This window comes from Oncorhynchus clarkii, chromosome 26 (genome assembly GCF_045791955.1).
Source record: "Oncorhynchus clarkii lewisi isolate Uvic-CL-2024 chromosome 26, UVic_Ocla_1.0, whole genome shotgun sequence".
NCBI lineage: Eukaryota > Metazoa > Chordata > Actinopteri > Salmoniformes > Salmonidae > Oncorhynchus > Oncorhynchus clarkii.
The window spans coordinates 34,284,619-34,300,455 of NC_092172.1; the positions used below are offsets into that span (position 1 = coordinate 34,284,619).

The window sequence follows — 15,837 nt, forward strand, 5'->3', positions numbered from 1 at the left end:
CATCTCTCCCCATCTCTTTCTGACAGACTAAACTCAGAGTGAAGCCATGTGAAGTGAATCCAACTGTATACCTACCACTCCACCCCCCTTTCCATCCCACCCTCACACCGACAGACGGAATGGAGGTTGAAGCATTTCATCTCTCACTTTGCCAGGGGGTCCTCATTCACTTTCGGGCCTGGTCCAATCCCTATTCATATAATATGCATGCTCGTCCAATCAGTAACCTCGGCATGCAAACAGCTCATTAGTCATGCGAGGGTGTGGGAGGAGTAACCGGGCTCACTCAATCACAGTGAAACATGAGGCTAATCACAGGCTGATCAGGGGCTGATGCAGGCTAAATATTTGATCTGGAGCTGTTTTCCACTCCAGGACAAATGATCAGGCTACACTGAGAAGACACAAGCTAGGAGATGAAATCAGTTAAACGTTCCAATTTCAGGGGAGTATATTCTACCCCTGTGCAGCAATCAGTGTTAATCTGAGACGTGTGGTTTGGGAGGCGACGGGAACATCTGTGTGTGTCAGAGCGGAGGAGAAATGTCAGCAGAGTTTTAAATGGGGCGGCTCAGAACAGATGAGGGGGAACTCGGAGAGCCTGCATCCCAAATGGCATCCTATTCCATATATAGTGCACTAGCTTTGACCAGGGCCCATAGGACTTGTGTCAAAAGTAGTGCACTTCATAGGGAAAAGAGTACCATTTGGGAAATCATGTTCAATTGAATTTCACATTATTGTCTCACTCCCACTCCAAAACCAAAGTTTACTGAACATTATTAGAGATGAGTACATGTCCCACCCACGCCTTCTGTTGCAAACATGACTACTTGAGGTCTGAAAACCTCTTATACAGTGCCTTGCGAAAGTATTCGGCCCCCTTGAACTTTGCGACCTTTTGCCACATTTCAGGCTTCAAACATAAAGATATAAAACTGTATTTATTTGTGAAGAATCAACAACAAGTGGGACACAATCATGAAGTGGAACGACATTTATTGGATATTTAAAACTTTTTTAACAAATCAAAAACTGAAAAATTGGGCGTGCAAAATTATTCAGCCCCTTTACTTTCAGTGCAGCAAACTCTCTCCAGAAGTTCATTGAGGATCTCTGAATGATCCAATGTTGACCTAAATGACTAATGATGATAAATACAATCCACCTGTGTGTAATCAAGTCTCCGTATAAATGCACCTGCACTGTGATAGTCTCAGAGGTCCGTTAAAAGCGCAGAGAGCATCATGAAGAACAAGGAGCACACCAGGCAGGTCCGAGATACTGTTGCGAAGAAGTTTAAAGCCGGATTTGTATACAAAAATATTTCCCAAGCTTTAAACATCCCAAGGAGCACTGTGCAAGCGATAATATTGAAATGGAAGGCGTATCAGACCACTACAAATCTACCAAGACCTGGCCGTCCCTCTAAACTTTCAGCTCATACAAGGAGAAGACTGATCAGAGATGCAGCCAAGAGGCCCATGATCACTCTGGATGAACTGCAGAGATCTACAGCTGAGGTGGGAGACTCTGTCCATAGGACAACAATCAGTCGTATATTGCACAAATCTGGCCTTTATGGAAGATTGGCAAGAAGAAAGCCATTTCTTAAAGATATCCATAAAAAGTGTCGTTTAAAGTTTGCCACAAGCCACCTGGGAGACACACCAAACATGTGGAAGAAGGTGCTCTGGTCAGATGAAACCAACATTTTACTTTTTGGCAACAATTCAAAACGTTATGTTTGGCGTAAAAGCAACACAGCTCATCACACTGAACACACCATCCCCACTGTCAAACATGGTGGTGGCAGCATCATGGTTTGGGCCTGCTTTTCTTCAGCAGGGACAGGGAAGATGGTTAAAATTGATGGGAAGATGGATGGAGCCAAATACAGGACCATTCTGGAAGAAAACCTGATGGAGTCTGCAAAAGACCTGAGACTGGGACGGAGGTTTGTCTTCCAACAAGACAATGATCAAAAACATAAAGCAAAATCTACAATGGAATGGTTCAAAAATAAACATATCCAGGTGTTAGAATGGCCAAGTCAAAGTCCAGACCTGAATCCAATCGAGAATCTGTGGAAAGAACTGAAAACTGCTGTTCACAAATGCTCTCCATCCAACCTCACTGAGCTTGAGCTGTTTTGCAAGGAGGAATGGGAAAAAATGTCAGTCTCTCGATGTGCAAAACTGATAGTGACATACCCCAAGCGACTTACAGCTGTAATCGCAGCTAAAGGTGGCGCTACAAAGTATTAACTTAAGGGGTCTGAATAATTTTGCACGCCCAATTTTTCAGTTTTTGATTTGTTAAAACAGTTTGAAATATCCAATAAATGTCGTTCCACTTCATGATTGTGTCCCACTTGTTGTTGATTCTTCACAAAAAAATACAGTTTTATATCTTTATGTTTGAAGCCTGAAATGTGGCAAAAGGTCGCAAAGTTCAAGGGGGCCGAATACTTTCGCAAGGCACTGTAACCCTGGATAACCCCTAACACTCCTATCAACGACCATAACCATGTACTGACATGTATTACATATGCTAACACATCACATTGTACACAATGATAGATACATTTGATTTTTTTTGTTGTACATTTTTTGGGGTGGCCAAAATGTACCATTGGTCCTTATGGGAGAAATAAGGAGTTATTGACCTGAATTGACCTCCTCAACAACCTTCTCTTCCCATCACTATGACTCCCATCACTAAGCTGCCGACAGCAACAACTGCTCCATCACTAAGCTGCCGACAGCAACAACTGCTCCATCACTAAGCTGCCGACAGCAACAACTTCTCCATCACTAAGCTGCCGACAGCAACAACTGCTCCATCACTAAGCTGCCGACAGCAACAACTGCTCCATCACTAAGCTGCCGACAGCAACAACTGCTCCATCACTAAGCTGCCGACAGCAACAACTGCTCCATCACTAAGCTGCCGACAGCAACAACTGTTCCATCACTAAGCTGCAGACAGCAACAACTGCTCCATCACTAAGCTGCCGACAGCAACAACTGCTCCAAACAAAGCAACAGTAGACTGAACTGATCTGTCTGGTCTCTCTCTGTCAGCGAGCTGGCAAACACACTTGATTCTAATCATGCACATACAGGCAGGCAGGCTAACGCTAACACACACACACACATTTACATCAACTACAAAACAGGGGGAGAAAGAAGGCCAGACAGAAGAAAACATAGTTAGTTTAGTTACACTAGGTTTCACAATGAGCCAAGGCTCTAATGCTCTGACTGACTTCAAAGGGCACGTGTGTGTAAGTGTGTGTATCAAAGTGTGAGTCTCTAAGCGTGTGCGTCCTCGATGTTCTCCAGAGGGAGAGAAGAGTGTGTGATGCTTGTGTGTTGTGGACCGTTAGATTCAGAAGAGGGGCTGTAGAGTCTATGTGAGGACAGATTGATGGTGGTATTCACATGGCTACAGTGCCCTCTAGTGGACAGTGTATCCCTCCTAGTCAGATACAATACAGTGTCCTATGGACGCACACCTTTCTTCCAGGCAGTCATTCTTGTTAGTCATCCTAACCAGAGAGGTCTTAACTATCTTAACTATTGATGAAACAGTTTAGAGTAGAATTCCATAGCTAAAGTACGGCTTACTGAGCTATATTCAGAGGGATTGGGTTTAATGCGGAAGACATATTTCAGTTGAATGCATTCAGTTGTGGAACTTACTAGGTATCCCCCTTTCCCTTTATAGGATGCAAAAGAATCTGTCACGGACTTCTGGGAATGAGAATAAGAGTGAGGACCATGGGAGCCGTCAAGAGAGTTGGGAATAGAGCAGGATGGGACTGTCACTATCTGTCAAGAGAGTTGGGTATAGAACAGGATGGGACTGTCACTATCTGTCAGAGAGTTGGAATAAAACAGGATGGGACCATCACTATCTGTCAGAGAGTTGGTATAGAACAGGATGTGACCGTCACTATGTCAGAGAGTTGGGTATAGAACAGGATGGGACCATCACTATCTAAATGTTTTTCTCTCCAGTTGTGTCTGTTTAGCACGGTTTCCTCCCAGTCGTGTCTGTTTAGCACGGTTTCCTCCCAGTTGTGTCTGTTTAGCACGGTTTCCTCCCAGTCGTGTCTGTTTATTACGGTTTCCTCCCAGTTGTGTCTGTTTAGCACGGTTTCCTCCCAGTTGTGTCTGTTTATCACGGTTTCCTCCCAGTCGTGTCTGTTTAGCGGTTTCCTCCCAGTTGTGTCTGTTTAGCATGGTTTCCTCCCAGTCATGTCTGTTTAGCACGGTTTCCTCCCAGTCGTGTCTGTTTAGCGGTTTCCTCCCAGTTGTGTCTGTTTAGCACGGTTTCCTCCCAGTCGTGTCTGTTTAGCACGGTTTCCTCCCAGTCGTGTCTGTTTAGCACGGTTTCCTCCCAGTCGTGTCTTTTTAGCGGTTTCCTCCCAGTCGTGTCTGTTTAGCACGGTTTCCTCCCAGTCGTGTCTGTTTAGCACGGTTTCCTCCCAGTCGTGTCTGTTTAGCACGGTTTCCTCCCAGTCGTGTCTGTTTAGCACGGTTTCCTCCCAGTCGTGTCTGTTTAGCATGGTTTCCTCCCAGTCGTGTCTGTTTAGCGGTTTCCTCCCAGTCGTGTCTGTTTAGCACGGTTTCCTCCCAGTCGTGTCTGTTTAGCATGGTTTCCTCCCAGTCGTGTCTGTTTAGCGGTTTCCTCCCAGTCGTGTCTGTTTAGCACGGTTTCCTCCCAGTCGTGTCTGTTTAGCATGGTTTCCTCCCAGTCGTGTCTGTTTAGCGTGGTTCAGCGCAAACAGACACAACTGGGAGGAAACCGTGCTGGCTTCCTCCCAGTTGTGTCTGTTTAACACAGTTTCCTCCCAGCTGTGTCTGTTGAGCATGGTTTCCTCCCAGTTGTGTCTGTTGAGCATGGTTTCCTCCCAGTCGTGTCTGTTTAGCACGGTTTCCTCCCAGTCGTGTCTGTTGATCACAGTTTCCTCCCAGTTGTTGAAGGTGATGTGGAATTTCTTAAGGTTTGTTTTTATGTTGTATTTGTAGCATTTATTTTGCCCGCCAGGGGCTCACTAACCTTCCTTCAACTGGGAGTGCATCGGCGTGAGTTGGGCATCCGGGCATGGAATTCCATCAGAGTTGTAGTGCTGCATTATACACGGAGCGTACAAAACATTAGGAACACCTGCTCTTTCCATGACATACACTAACTAGGCGAAACCAGGTGAAAGCTATGATCCCAATTGTTACATCCACTTCAAATCAGTGTAGATGGAGGGGAGGAGACAGTTTAAAGAAGGATTTTTAAGCCTTGAGACAATTGAGATGGATTGTTTATGTGTGCCATTCAGAGGGTGAAGACAAAACATTTAAGACAAAACATTCACTAGGGAATATCAATGTGTATAGCAGTATTCCTGAACAGTACTGCGAACCAACATAGCTTTCATTAGGGAATATCAATGTGTATAGCAGTATTCCTGAACAGTACTGGGAACCAACATATCTTTCACTAGGGAATATCAATGTGTATAGCAGTATTCCTGAACAGTACTGGGAACCAACATATCTTTCACTAGGGAATATCAATGTGTATAGCAGTATTCCTGAACAGTACTGCGAACCAACATAGCTTTCACTAGGGAATATCAATGTGTATAGCAGTATTCCTGAACAGTACTGCGCACCAACATAGCTTTCACTAGGGAATATCAATGTGTATAGCAGTATTCCTGAACAGTACTGCGAACCAACATAGCTTTCAATAGGGAATATCAATGTGTATAGCAGTATTCCTGAACAGTACTGCAAACCAACGTAGCTTTCACTAGGGAATATCAATGTGTATAGCAGTATTCCTGAACAGTACTGGGAACCAACATATCTTTCACTAGGGAATATCAATGTGTATAGCAGTATTCCTGAACAGTACTGCGCACCAACATAGCTTTCACTAGGGAATATCAATGTGTATAGCAGTATTCCTGAACAGTACTGCGCACCAACATAGCTTTCACTAGGGAATATCAATGTATATAGCAGTATTCCTGAACAGTACTGCGAACCAACATAGCTTTCACTAGGGAATATCAATGTGTATAGCAGTATTCCTGAACAGTACTGCGAACCAACATAGCTTTCACTAGGGAATATCAATGTATATAGCAGTATTCCTACCTGTCATGGAATTCTCTGAGGTGCTGAGCTGTTCCCGCAACTTGTCCACGTCGTCAGGATGCACCTGTTCATACAGCGTGCTGCCAAACCACTCCGACTGCGGGTGGTTGAGCACCGGCGTCACCGAGTCAGACACGTAGATCACGCGGCCCGTCTCCGCGGCGACCACAAACAGGAAGCCGTCGGCCGCCTCCAGGATGAGGTGCTTCAACTCCTATTAGACGTGAGGAGAAAAGAGAAACAGAACACACACACGTGTGTGACGGCAGAGCAGACACACGTCACAGTAAAGATGAGGGATATGCAGTATTGATTGACATACCATTGGTGAAAATCCGGGACAAACAGACACACACGCCAAGGGCAGAGGCAGGGGACATGACAGACAGCCTGCAAAAGCTTTATTTATTTCAAATTGATAAGATCAATATGCTGACAGAAAATTGTGTCAGCGGATATCATTTGTAGAGCTGCACAGATGTGCAGACCCAACGTACAGAACCCAAATGCAGAGTCAAAGAGAATAGAACAAAACCAGTTCATAGACTCACCTTTTCAGTTTGGCTTTGTACTAGTTTATTTATGTACTTTTTTTTCCATCTCTAATTCCTATGTGTTTGTATTCATTTTGATCATATTATGCTGCTTTTATTGCCTTTTATGTTACTTTGTCTTTTTATTGTTTACTTTTTAATGACTATTATTACTATTTTATTATGTACAGCACCTTGAGTTGCGGTCTCTGTATGAAATGTGCTATACAAATAAAGTTGTTTTATTATTACCTGTTTGCTGAGGAGGAGGGTTTGTAGACCCTGCTAAATTACTCACACAGACACACACACACACGCAAAACGCACACACACACAGATACGCGCACATCAGCCCCCATGACCAACCCACCCACAAAACACACACACATTGGTCGTGTTCCAGGCCGACTACATTGCAGTCATTGCATGGCCTCAACCAAATGGTCGTGTGCCATTTCATCGACAGCGCAGTTGGATTATCAGATTGCGATATCATACGATGCAGTTAGCTTAAACACTTTGTGAGATCTGGTAGTTGTCTGCAATGTAGTCAGCCTGGAACGCGGCCATCGTCACCCCCACCTATAATACCTGTTCGGTCAGGAAGGAGGGCTTGTACGCCCCGTCAGTGGACGTGTTCCCGGTCCCTCTCATGGACTTCATGTGGGACACGGCCATGCGGAGGATAGTCAGTTTGTCTGGCTTGCGGGCCAGAGCGCTGCAGGTGGGCACCATGTCCGACAGCTCCGTGATGTACTGGGTCATCTTGTTACGGCGACGCCGCTCTATCTCGCTGTGGTTCTCTCTGGAACAGAGAGGAGGATTTAGACACATAGGGGGAGGTGGTGGTCAGGAGGGGGGGGGGGGGGGGGGGGGTTGTCACTGGTGGTCAGGAGGGGGGGTTATCACACGACCCGGGGGTGGTGGTCAGGAGGGGGGGGGGGGTCGTCACTGGTGGTCAGGAGGGGGGGTTATCACACGGCCCGGGGGTGGTGGTCGGGGGGGGGGGGGGGGTGGTCGTCACTGGTTGGCCATGGTGGACAGGATATAAATGTAAACATCATTTCTTATCTTAAAATTCACAAATCAATGAAAAAGTATGGGACAGACAGAAGGGGTCTTTGAGGCTGTACTGTGGGCCGATTTGGTGTGTGTTTGTGCATTTGTTTTAGCATTGATGTGTATGCACCATAACCCTAAACCCAATTCTGATTTCATGATAATGCAGTTTTTTTCCTAACATGAGCATCCAGTGACAACCATCTGCATTTACCAGTGTTTCCCTAGCGGTGCTTAGGCAGGACGGGCTGCCTACAAAATCATTTGCCTCCATTGGTTTGAATTGGAACTTTCGGTGTTAAAAGCTTAGTATGTTAGTTTTGATACAGTAAGGTAAACTCTAGTGAACCGACGTCAAACTTGGTTGTTCAACACCTACCTATGGCTGGATACACACTTTTACTTAAACTGAATTCATTGCCAGCCATTCTTGGAGATAGGAGTATGTGCACGTAGTCTAAGAACCATAATACTCTGTACTAGAGAAGACTAAAGGGAAGTTAGGAGAAGAGAAGTTATTCAGTTGCTTTTCAGCGTTTGAGTTTGTCTTCTGAGGACATAAAGAACATACAGGGATTAAAGAACACAGCAGACCAGAACACAATCTCTGAGCTACGGATGGACAGGTCCTCAAATTCTATGTTCATTTATTTGATCATGAACGTCATGTGTGAATAACATACATTGCCTTCAGAAAGTATTCACACCCCTTGACTTTTACAACATTACGTTGTTACAAAGTGGGATTCAAATGAATTTAATTGTAATGTTTTTCAAAGATCTAGACAAAATACTTGGTAAGGTCAAAAATGTGTCAAATAAAACACTAATATACTTAGATAAGTATTCAACCCAATGAGTGTTACACTCACCCCTTGCAGCGATTACAGCTGTGAGTCTTTCTGGATAAACCTCTCAGAGCTTTCTACACCTGGATTGTGAAACATTTGCCCAAGTTCTTCAAGCTCTGTCAAATTGGTTGTTGATCATTGCTAGACAACCATGACAAGACCTAGACAACCAGGTCTTGTCATAGATTTTCAAGCAGATTTAAGTGAAAACTAACTCAGCCACTCAGGAACATTCACTGTCTTCTTGGTAAGCAACTCCATTGTAGATGTGGCCTTGTGTTTTAGGTTATTGTCCTTCTGAAAGTTGAATTCCTCTCCCAGTGTCTGTTGGAAAGGAGACTTAACTAGGTTTTCCTCTAGGATTTTGGCTGTGCTTAGCTCCATTCAGTTTATTTTTTTATCCTGAAAAATTCCATAGTCCTTAAAAATTACAAGCATACCCATAACATGATGCAGCCACCACTATGCTTGAAAACATGTTGTGGTACTCAGTAATGTGTTGTATTGGATTTGCCCCAAAGTGACACTTTGTATGCAGGACACAAAGTGAATTGCTTTGCTGAAAACAGGATGCATGTTTTTGAATATTTGCATTCTGTACAGGCTTCCTTCTTTTCACTCTGTCAGTTAGGTTAGTATTGTGGAGTAACTGCAATGTTGTTGATCCATCCTCAGTTTTAAACAAACTGTTTTAAAGTCACCATTGGCTTCATGGTGAAATCCCTGAGCGGTTTCCTTCCTCTCTGGCAACTGAGTTAGGAAGGACGCCTGTGTCTTTGTAGTGACTGGGTGTATTGATATACCATCTAAAGTGTAATGAATAACTCCACCACGCCCAAAGGAATTTTCAATATCTACTTTATTTTTTACCCATATACCAATAGATGCCCTTCTTTGCTAGGCATTGGAAAACCTTTGTGGTCTTGTGGTTGAATCTTATTTGAAATTCATGTCTCGACTGAGGGACCTTACAGAAAATTGTATGTGTGGGGTACAGAGGTAGTCATTCCAAAATCATGTTAACCTCACTAGGGTAGGGGGCACTATTTTCACCTCCGGATGAAAAGCGTGCCCAAAATAAACTGCCTGCTACTCAGGCCCAGAAGCTAGGATATGCATATAATTAGTAGATTTGGATAGAAAACACTCCAAAGTTTCTAGAACTGTTAAAATAATGCCTGTGAGTATAACAGAACTGAAATGGCAGGTGAAAACTTGAGGAAAATCTATCCAGGAAGTGCCATTATTTTAAATGGCTGTTTTTCCAATGAAAGCCTATCCACCTTTTAAAGGGATAGGACCCAGATTCTGTTCCCTATGGCTTCCACTAGTACTCTAGTACGGTCTTTAGACATTGTTTCAGGCTTTTATTCTGAAAAATTAGAGAGAATGACAACTTTGAGTTCGTGGATAGTGGGATGTCTCCAGAGCGGTTTCCTGCGCGCGACCGAGAGCGCACCTTTCTTGTTCTTCTTTTATATTGATGACGCTATTTTCCGGTTGAAATATTATCGATTATTTTGGCTAAAAACAACCTGAGGATTAATTATAAACATCGTTTGACATGTTTCTACAAACTTTACAGATACTATTTGGAATTTTCAACTGCCTCTTGTGACCGGATTTGAGCCGTTGGATTACAGAACAAAACGCACCCAAAAAATTGAGGTTTTTGGATATAAAGAGGGATTTTATCGAACAAAACAAACATTTATTGTGTAACTGGGAGTCTTGTGAGTGCAACCATACAAAGATCATCAAAAGTAAGTGATTCATTTTATTGCTATTTCTAACTTTTGTGACTAATCTACTTGTCTGGTTACTGTATGTAATGTTTTGTGTGCTGAGTGCTGTCCTTAGATAATCGCATGGTTTGCTTTCACCGTAAAGCCTTTTTGAAATATGACACGGCGGCTGGATTAACAACAAGTTAAGCTTTATTTTGATGTATTACAATTGTGATTTCATGAAAGTTAAATATATAGTAATTATAGTAATTTAAACTTGGTGCTCTGCAATTTCACTGGATGTTGGCCAGGTGGGACGCTACTGTCCCACACCCCTAGAGAAGTTAAACACTATTATTGCAGACAGAGTGAGTCCATACAACTTGTGACAAATGTTTCCTCCTGAATTTACTTAGGCTTGCATAACAAAGGGCTTGAATACTCAAGACATTTCAGATTTTCATTTGTAATTAATTTGTAAACACTTCGACATTATGAGGTATTGTGTGTAGGACAGTGACAAAAACATCTAAATTGAATCAATTTAAATTCAGGCTGTAACACAACAAAATATGGAAAAAGTCCAGGGGTGTGAATACTTTCTGAAGGCACTGTATTTCTAATGTCCCAAATAGGTGAGGTTTCCATACAAGCCCTTTTTGAGTCAGCACTAACTGAATAGGGTGAGGTTTCCATACAAGCCCTTTTTGAGTCAGCACTAACTGAATAGGGAGCCATTTGGGACACAACCGTTATTTCCATAGCAGGTCTGGTGGCATAAATACATTATGAAGATGAATGATGAATAAAACATCAGATTAATAAATTGACAATTTTGAAAAGTAGGTTTGTATTCAGAGTTACTAATATAAACTAGGGGAGCTTTGATTGATTTTTGAATTTACTTGAAGTCCCTGGGCATTTAGGCTTTCCATCTGAAATCCCTGGGAATTGAGGCTTTCCATCTGAAATCCCTGGGCATTTAGGCTTTCCATCTGAAATCCCTGGGAATTTAGGCTTTCTATCTGAAATCCCTGGGCATTTAGGCTTTCCATCTGAAATCCATGGGAATTTAGGCTTTCCATTTGAAATCCCTGGGCATTTAGGCTTTCCATCTGAAATCCCTGGGCATTTAGGCTTTCCTGAAATCTGAAATCCCTGAAAGAATTTAGGCTTTCCATCTGAAATCCCTGGGCATTTAGGCTTTCCATCTGAAATCCCTGGGCATTTAGGCTTTCCATCTGAAATCCCTGGGAATTTAGGCTTTTCATTTAAAGTCCCTGGGCATTCAGGCTTTCCTTTTGACCGTATTCTATCCAAGTCTCCACATCTCTGTGGGTCAAGTTCACTCAGCGCTTGGCTGCACTGTTTGAAATTAAGTTTACACCTGATATTTCCATGTTTTATTCACTGGTGAAAAGAGCAGGTGTAACCTGACACCGCTGTAAACGTTAGGTAAGTGTTTTAGTCAAGCCCTGGGAGGTGGGGTGAGTCAGTGAAATCCTATGGAGCTCTAGCAGGCCAGGCCTACCTGGCATATCTCTCCTTATCATCACCAGGTATCTGATCATCATCATCATACCTAGAGAGAGGAGCAGAGAAGAAACACAGCATGTAACACCTGGGACACCACTCGCTGAGACGCAAACACCTGAACACAGTAGCATGACCACGGTAGCCTGAACACGGTAGCTTGACCACACCCTAACACAGTAGCATGACCACGGTAGCCTGAACACAGTAGCCTGACCACACCCTAACACAGTAGAATGATAACCATAGTCTAAACACGGTAGACTGACCACACTAGCACAGTAGCCTGAACACAGTATCCTGAGAACAGTAGCCTGACACAGTAGACTGATAACCATTGTCTAAACACAGTAGCCTGACCACAGTAGCCTGAGAACAGTGGCCTGACACACTAGACTGATAACCGTAGCCTGAACACGGTAGCCTGACCACACCCTAACACAGTACCCTGATCACAGTACCCTGATCACAGTAGCCTTAGCACAGTAGCCTTAGCACAGTAGCCTTAGCACAGTAGCCTGCTAACCGTAGTCTAAACACGGTAGCCTGACCACACTAACATGGTAGCCTGAACACGGTAGCCTGACACACCCTAACAGAGTAGTAGCCTGATAACCATAGCCTGAACACGGTAGCCAGAACACACCCTGAACACGGTAGCCTGAACACACCCTAACACAGTAACCTGAACACGGTAGCCTGAATATGGGATAACACATGTACAATTAGAATGATACACATGCTATTTATGGGCTTTAAAAAGTGTTAGATATTTTGATGAGAGCAACATGCACAGGACAGGTAATGGGTGTAACAGCAGAAAATGGGCATGCGTTGTATTAAGTGGCTGTAAAAGTGCTAACTATTCCCTATGTAGTGCACAACTTTTGACCAGAGCCCTATGGGATCGGTATTCTCGAGTGGACTAAACAGGGAGAGAACTTGAAAAATAGGACTTCCCGTGGCCTGGTGAGGTATGGAGTAACAAGAGACTTTCAGAAGGTGTGTGAGAACACTTTTTATAATAAACTGTGGCATGCTGGATGTCTGCAACAAAGCCCACTATTTATAAACGTGGTATTTTTGGTCAAAAGGCTCTGGTTGTTTGGTAGGCTCTTCTCATCAATTTTAAAATGAGAGAGTTAGTAATGTGGTAGAGGTAGTGGTGTGTTTCTCATTATATACAACATGCTGTTGTAGTTTATCTTCTCCCCAGCAGAGGGCATTGTCTCCACTCCACTAACAGAGACCACTGCTGCCAGAGAACTCTGGATAAATGTGAGAGAACACAGAATAGAGGAAAAACCACACGTTGGAGAAAAACAGCACGTGAGAGAATGCCTGTGGGTGGAACGACAGCTGAAGCTGCTTTTGAGGAACAAAAAACGTTTAACAGATCAAAAATTTTAAAACGCTTGAAAATATGAAACAATGGGTTTGGTAAATGTGATTGAATGTCCATAGCAATAAGATGACAACAAGGAATGATTGTACAAAATATGGAATTCTGTATAATAAACACTCATAGCAACAACTTCAAGTCTAGAACTTGACTGATTCTCATAGAAAGAGTAATTTGTTATAACAATGAGTGATACTTATTACATGGAAATATCAGTGGGCCATTGTTCACTGTTCTCACCTTGAAAATTTACTTGGTCCTTCCCCATCCTCGTCATCAAAGTCCATCCTGCAATCAAAGACCAAAACAGTTACTCATCTAGTCTAGGGTGTGTGTGTGTGTGTGTGTGTGCAAACTGTCCATATGTGTGTGTTGCCATTGTTTTATGGCTGTATGCTTATATTTTTAGTTCCTCCTGAACAATGAGAATGCTTATTTCCTCCCCTGTTCCTCCTGAACAATGAGAATGCTTATTTCCTCCCCTGTTCCTCCTGAACAATGAGAATGCTTATTTCCTCCCTGTTCCTCCTGAACAATGAGAATGCTTATTTCCTCCCTGTTCCTCTTGAACAATGAGAATGCTTATTTCCTCCCCTGTTCCTCCTGAACAATGAGAATGCTTATTTCCTCCCCTGTTCCTCCTGAACAATGAGAATGAACAATGAGAATGCCTATTTCCTCCCCTGTTCCTCCTGAACAATGAGAATGCGTATTTCCTTCCTGTTCCTCCTGAACAATGAGAATGCTCATTTCCTCCCATGTTCCTAATGAATGATTAGAATGCTTATTTCCTCCCTGTTCCCCCTGAACAATGAGAATGCTTATTTCCTCCCCTGTTCCTCCTGAACAATGAGAATGCTCATTTCCTCCCATGTTCCTAATGAATGATGAGAATGCTTATTTCCTCCCTGTTCCCCCTGAACAATGAGAATGCTTATTTCCTCCCTGTTCCCCCTGAACAATGAGAATGCTCATTTCCTCCCATGTTCCTCCTGAACAATGAGAATGCTTATTTCCTCCCCTGTTCCTCCTGAACAATGAGAATGCTTATTTCCTCCCTGTTCCTCCTGAACAATGAGAATGCTTATTTCCTCCCTGTTCCTCCTGAACAATGAGAATGCTTATTTCCTCCCTGTTCCTCCTGAACAATGAGAATGCTTATTTCCTCCCTGTTCCTCCTGAACAATGAGAATGCTTATTTCCTCCCTGTTCCTCCTGAACAATGAGAATGCTTATTTCCTCCCTGTTCCTCCTGAACAATGAGAATGCTTATTTCCTCCCTGTTCCTCCTGAACAATGAGAATGCTTATTTCCTCCCTGTTCCTCTTGAACAATGAGAATGCTTATTTCCTCCCCTGTTCAAGGACCTGGTGCAACAACAACAGAAATTGTGAAATGCATAGTCACTGCCAAACAGATAAATGAATCAATTTCCTCTGCGTCCCTCGACACTAAGACCGAGTCTCAAATGGCATACTTTGCCCCTACAGTGCACCACTTTTGGACTAGGGCCAATGGGCCCTGCAGTCTACATGTTATGATGAAAACACCACAACTCAACTTCACTGAGACATTTGATTAAAGAGTATCAGAAAGAGCATTAAAAACCTTAAGTTACGGCCACATTTCTGGAGGAGTCTTTTCTTATGCAGCATTTGAGTACATTTCAAGGTTGCTTATCACACAACATGTGTGTCAAGAAACAACGGATCATGAGAAGAAATCATACCTTTAAAGCCTTACTGTTTTAGTCAAGTGAGTCAACACAGTGAACGGACAAACACCTCAGAATGACAAACTGTTCCAGAGGTGTTACGTCTATTTTTACACGTTGCCTTTGTAATGTAAAGCAATTTGCGTTGTTTGCCTTTCACATGAACAGCACTATAGAAATAAAACGTATTGTTATTATTCAAAAAGTACCATCAAGTAGGTATTGCTCAGAGCATAGAGGAAACGTGGGTAGTGCAAACCGCTGATCCCGCCTCTGTAGTTGAAAGGTTGCCATGCCACTAGTGATGACTCGTCCAGAGTGGCGTTTTTCAATCTCATCTCACACCGGTGTGTCTAACAGACTACTGAATTGACCTGTGATGTCTTGATTAGAGGTCGACCGATTAATCAGAATGGCCGATTAATTAGGGACGATTTCAAGTTTTCATAACAATCGCATTTGCGAAAAAAGCACAATCGTTGCACGAATGTACCTAACCATAAACACCAATGCCTTTCTTAAAATCAATACACAGAAGTATATATTTTTAAACCTGCATATTTAGCTAAAAGAAATCCAGGTTAGCAGGCAATATTAACCAGGTGAAATTGTGTAATTTCTCTTGCGTTCATTGCACGCAGAGTCAGGGTATACCAGCCAGAGGCAGCCTGGCTCATTGCGAACTAATTTGCCAGAATTTTACACAATTATGACATAACATTGAAGGTTGTGCAATGTAACAGGAATATTTAGACTTAGGGATGCCAAATGTTAGATAAAATACTGAACGGTTCCGTATTTCACTGAAAGAATAAAAGTTTTGTTTTCAAAATGATAGTTTCCGGATT

General features: G+C 43.0%; 1 protein-coding gene across 4 annotated transcripts in view; it reads right to left on the reverse strand.

Moving 5' to 3' along the window:
- The window catches only part of LOC139384403 (aryl hydrocarbon receptor nuclear translocator 2), a 96,936-nt gene that overhangs the window by 73,606 nt on the left and 7,493 nt on the right, over positions 1 to 15,837 (reverse strand). Inside the window, exons 3-6 of one of the 4 annotated variants that reach the window (XM_071129159.1) lie at positions 13,516 to 13,563; positions 11,872 to 11,922; positions 7,295 to 7,496; positions 6,171 to 6,384 (exon numbers count right to left, since the gene is read on the reverse strand). In XM_071129159.1, coding sequence (XP_070985260.1) covers positions 6,171 to 6,384; positions 7,295 to 7,496; positions 11,872 to 11,922; positions 13,516 to 13,563 — 515 coding nt within the window. Of the gene's footprint in view, positions 1 to 6,170; positions 6,385 to 7,294; positions 7,509 to 11,871; positions 11,923 to 13,515; positions 13,564 to 15,837 lie in introns of all 4 variants that reach the window. The other 3 variants (XM_071129158.1, XM_071129161.1, XM_071129160.1) reach the window with 3 other exon arrangements.